Consider the following 4,516-nt stretch of genomic DNA (forward strand, 5'->3'; position numbering starts at 1 on the left):
CCACGAGGCCCGCCAGCCCAGGCACCGTCGGGCCGCACAGGCACAGGCACAGGCACAGGCAGGGCGTGCTTTGGCAGCAACGGGCACGAGTGCCCAGCCCGGCGGCGCCCAGGGCGGGGGACAGGTCCTGCTCTGCCACAGACTCACAGGGAGACCCTGGGCGACTTACATCAGGCTCCCGTCAGCAAAGTGAGCTCTGCCGCTCCACGCGCAGCCTCAAGGCCGGGCTTGCTCCGAGTGTGCGACGGGTCCTGGGGCAGCTCGGGGCCAGCGGCGCGGGCTTAGGCTCTCCCAGCATCCGGTTCTCCACCCGCGGCCCTGGGAGAAACAGCGCTGGCCTCGCAGAGGCCTTGCTCGTGGTTCAGGGCCCTCTGGGAGCAAGGAGAGCTGCCCCACACAGGAAGTGCTGTGGCTGCGACACACCCAAACCCATGCCGGTGAGCGACGCCCTGCTGATAGCACCCGCGGCGCGCCTGCCGCGTCCAGGCCCTGAGCTGTCCGTGCGCGTCTGGCGGCGGTCGTGGGAGCGGGCTCCTTCCCCCGCCAGCGCGAGCGGGGAGAGCTGCGTGTCCTTCCCGCCGGGTCTGGCAGGTGGCGCAGGCTCACGGCAGAAAGCGGCCCGCACTCCTCCCCCCTGCGCCGGGCAAACCCCGCAGGCGAGCGCCCGCCGCTGGACGGGGCCCCCGCGGCGCAGCGAGCGCGGCTGCCGGGGGGCGGGCCGGGGCGGGCCGGGGCGGGCGCGGCGCCGCCTCCCGGCGTATTTACGGCGGCGGCGGCGCCGCAGCGCCGGCCGCCGCGCGATGCTGCCGTGGAAGCGGCGGCGGCTGGAGCTGGAGCTGGAGCGCGAGCGCGGCGCGGCCAAGGCCAAGGCCAAGGCGCCGGGCAAGGGCAAGGGCTACGCGCTGAGCCTGCGCTCCCCGGCGCGGCGGCTGCGGGCGCTGGCGCGGGCGCGCGTGGGCGGCATGTTCCGGCGGCGGCGGGGCTCGCTGCGCGTCACGGCCGAGGACCCCGCGTGCTCCGCGCTCTACCTGGGCCACGCGGCCACGCTGCAGGCGCGCGGCGACGGCTGCACCGACCTGCCCGTGGCCAAGATCTGGAGCCGCAGCCAGGCGGGCCGGCAGGGCAGCCGCATGCGGCTCAGCATCGGCGCGCAGGGCCTGCGCCTGGCGCCCGCCGACGGCCCCGCGCCGCCGCCGCCGCCGCGCCCGGGCCACCTCTACCTGCTGCACCGCGTCACGCACTGCGCCGCCGACCCGCGCCTGCCCCGCGTGCTCGCCTGGGTCTACCGCCACGAGCTGCGCCACAAGGCCGTGGGGCTGCGCTGCCACGCCGCGCTGCTCTCCAAGCCCGAGAAGGCGCGCGCCATGGCCCGGCTCCTGCACCAGACGGCGGCGGCGGCGCTGGCCGAGTTCCGCCGCCTCAAGCAGCGCGACGACGCGCGGCACCAGGGCCCCGCGCGCGCCGGCCCCGAGCGCCCCGCGCCCCTGCGCCGCCTGCTCCTGCACCCGCCCGCGCCCTACAAGCCGCCCGCCGAGCGCGGCCGCAGCGCGCCCCGCCTCGGCCGCATCGCCGAGGACCTGCCCGGCGAGGAGCGCGAGGAGCAGGACGCGCTCAGCCGCCGCCTGCGCCGCCTGCGCCTCGACCGCGCCCGCCGCGACGACGGCCCCGACACCGGCTGACGCGCGCCGCGCCCCCGGACTGCCTGCGGGCGCCGCGGACACGCGGGCTCGGCCCCGCCCGCCGCCGGCGGTTCCCGGAGCCCGCCGCCCGCCCCAGGGGACGAGGACGCCGGAGCCCCCAGGTCAGTGCCGGGCGCAGAAACGCACGGGGCGGAGACCTGCGCACGCTGCAGGGCTGTGTGTGACACTGTGTAGGCACGTGTGCCCTGCCCTGTCGGGTATGGCGGGGCTACGCAGGTGTGTGTACTTGTGTCTGCCTGTGTCCCGCAGGAAGAGAAAAGCAGGAGCCCCCCAGGTCAGCATTGTCTTGGCCTTGGCAGAGCCAGGGACAGAGGTGCTCTGGGTGGGCATGGCGGCGGCGGGGGGGGGGTGCACACGCATACACGTCCGTGTCCCAGAGAAGCAGGAGCTCCAGGTCGGCACTGGCCTGGGCTTGGCCGAGCAGCGTGTGGACAGCACTGCAGGCCTCGTGTGTGAAATAAACCCTCTGCTCCTGGCAGTGCCACAGCTGGCAGGCCTGAGAGGCGCTGGGATTTCACAGGCCGCGTTCCTGGCTCATCGGCAGCTGCTTTGCCCGAGCTGGTGCCAAGCCCTGGTACGTGGAGGCGCTTGGTCCAGCCGGGGGTGGGCGGGAGCATCAGGAATGCTCTCCAGCCAGCAGGATCTACCGGAGCAGGAGGCTGAAGCGGGGCTCTGGCTCCCAGCATCGCTGACCTGGGTGGACATCCAGGGGCACGGGGAGGGAACTTCCCTCTTGCTTGCAGTATGTTTGTTCCTGTGTCAGCTCCAAACAGATGTCGCTTGTTTGGTTTGCAGCTGCAGCCATGCTGCCAGACCGGCAGCCTGCTGGGAGCCCTCCCCTCGCCTCGCAGAACCTGCCAGCCCCTGGGAATTTCATAACCCAACGTGGGATAAGCAGGGAAGTCAATTAGTCCCAGGACAGCTGGGGTATTTTTAGCTGTAAATCTGTTTGTAAGCAGCAGGCACCCTGGGTAGCCAGCTCTTCCGGGTTTTCTCCATGCCAGGTGGAGGTATCAATTAAGAGATCAATTAATCAGACACTCCTGATGTCTAAATATTTTCCACAGTGACTGTGCTGTCCCCGAGGCAGAGGCAGGAATGCTAAGGATGATTGCTGACAGCTCCTGCGCCTGTAAAACACCGGGCACAGACAGTGGCCCTTGAGCAAGGAGCCAGTCCGCAAGATTGTAAATACCTCATTAAAACACGTTGCCAAATCCTAAGCTGCACCAGCAAGGAGCTGATGGAGTGGCCTCGAGATGAGTCAGTCTCCTGTCTAGCAAGGGAGATGTGGTGGGTCAGTTCATGCAGGAAGCACAGATTTCAGAGACAGACAGAGGGGGACGTTCCCAGCCATGGGGCTGCTGTGGGTCTCGTGGACTCGGTGCCTGTGACTCCTGGTCAGGCCTGCAAGCCTTGCTGGGGACCCCGAGTCCCGGGAGCCACCTGCTAATTTGAAGGGGAAAGACATTATTTGGAGCCAGGTCCTTCCCAGGTTCAGCTGCCACTGCCCTTAGTCAGGAAAAAGCCCCATCGCACATCCCAGGAGAGCTGCCTGCGTGGGGATGCGCGGGGTGCCAGTCACTGCGTCCAGCGCATGTGACTGCAGCCCACACCCCCTGGGCCCCAAGTCCCGGGAGCTGCGGGTCCCAGTGCCGTTGGATACCGTAGGGCCTGCTCCTCCTCCATGCGAGGACATCATGGCATGACAGGGAGACCTTTGGGGGTGAAATAGTCGGGGGGAGGAGCTGTTCTGCTTTTATTTCTCCAGATTTTGAGGCTCAAGTCTCTGTGGGGGCCCCCAGCCCACACACCAGAAGTCAACAAATACATAACAGATTGTCCCTAAACGAATTCACCTCCACCCGGGCTCCCCTCACCTGCTCAAGCGAGGACGGAGACCACGTGGACTTTGCCCCATGAAAGCGATAAGGAGGGCCCAGCTTCACGAGCTCACTGAGGAGGGGACGTACCCACGTGATGTGGCCTCCACCCAAACAGCAGCAGCAAGAGGCAGGGCAGAGTTGCCCCTTATAGACTAACCAAGGAACAATAACACGGCATTTCCTTTACCCAGCCTGGGTTGGCTTTAGTGCCTCTTGCAGCCCCAGCCCGTCAGTGCCTTCCCCCCCCGGGGAGCAGCCCGTGGGTCTGCACAACAGGGAAAGCTTCTAACAAGATGCAAAGGGAGTGCTATCCCTGCAGCGGAGGGAAGGCTTGCAGCAGCCCAGGGTGCTCGCCCCAGCTCCTACGGGGGCTCCCATGGATATCCCTGGACGCAGGATTGGGCCCCACCTTCAAAGGCAGACCATGCGCAAGAGACACAAGGCTCCAGTTTTGTTATTTCCATGTGAACTTTCTGCAGTGAGACCGTCCCATGAAAACACTAATAAAAACCTTCTGAATGCAGCTGGAATGAGGCAGCCGATGTTGTGAGGTCACTTGCGCCCGTGTGTTCCCTGTGCCCCTCCTTTGGCAACGGGCATCCTGGCTGTGAGAGCACTAGCAGCCTGGTGCGAGCAGGGAAGGGTGGGTGGGTGGGTGTCTGCCGCAGCCCCCTGAGGACACTGGGGGAGGAAGGGGAACAGCTGGTCCCTTTGGGGTCCTACAAAGGCTTGAGCTGCAAAGTATTTTGGTTTGCAACATGCTAGCACCTGGAAATGTCAGGAGCCCCTGCATGCAGAAATCACTGTCGATCAAACCCGGTTTGGGGAGCTCTGGGGGCAGGTGCCCCCATGCACAAATTGCTGTCTCGTGCAGCCTTCTCGTTCTGACCGTGCCACGTCCTTGCCCCAGAGCGGGTGAGAAGCAAGGCA

At 66.9% G+C, this 4,516-nt stretch overlaps 1 protein-coding gene across 2 annotated transcripts; it reads left to right on the plus strand.

The window, feature by feature from the left end:
• The first annotated feature begins 201 nt into the window (after window positions 1-201).
• On the plus strand, window positions 202-4,116 carry FAM43A (family with sequence similarity 43 member A). 2 transcript variants are annotated; one of them, XM_090051849.1, is made up of 2 exons: window positions 202-2,274; window positions 2,496-4,116. In XM_090051849.1, the coding sequence occupies exon 1, from the start codon at window positions 432-434 to the stop codon at window positions 1,677-1,679; it is 1,248 nt and encodes a 415-aa protein (XP_089907975.1). In that variant the 5' UTR covers window positions 202-431; the 3' UTR covers window positions 1,680-2,274; window positions 2,496-4,116. The 2 variants fall into 2 exon arrangements, with proteins under 2 accessions (XP_089907975.1, XP_089907976.1); XM_090051850.1 differs by having other exon boundaries at window positions 202-1,801.
• Window positions 4,117-4,516: the final 400 nt, after the last annotated feature.

This window comes from Crocodylus siamensis, chromosome 6 (genome assembly GCF_052110815.1).
Source record: "Crocodylus siamensis isolate JL-2025a chromosome 6, ASM5211081v1, whole genome shotgun sequence".
Classification (NCBI taxonomy): domain Eukaryota; kingdom Metazoa; phylum Chordata; order Crocodylia; family Crocodylidae; genus Crocodylus; species Crocodylus siamensis.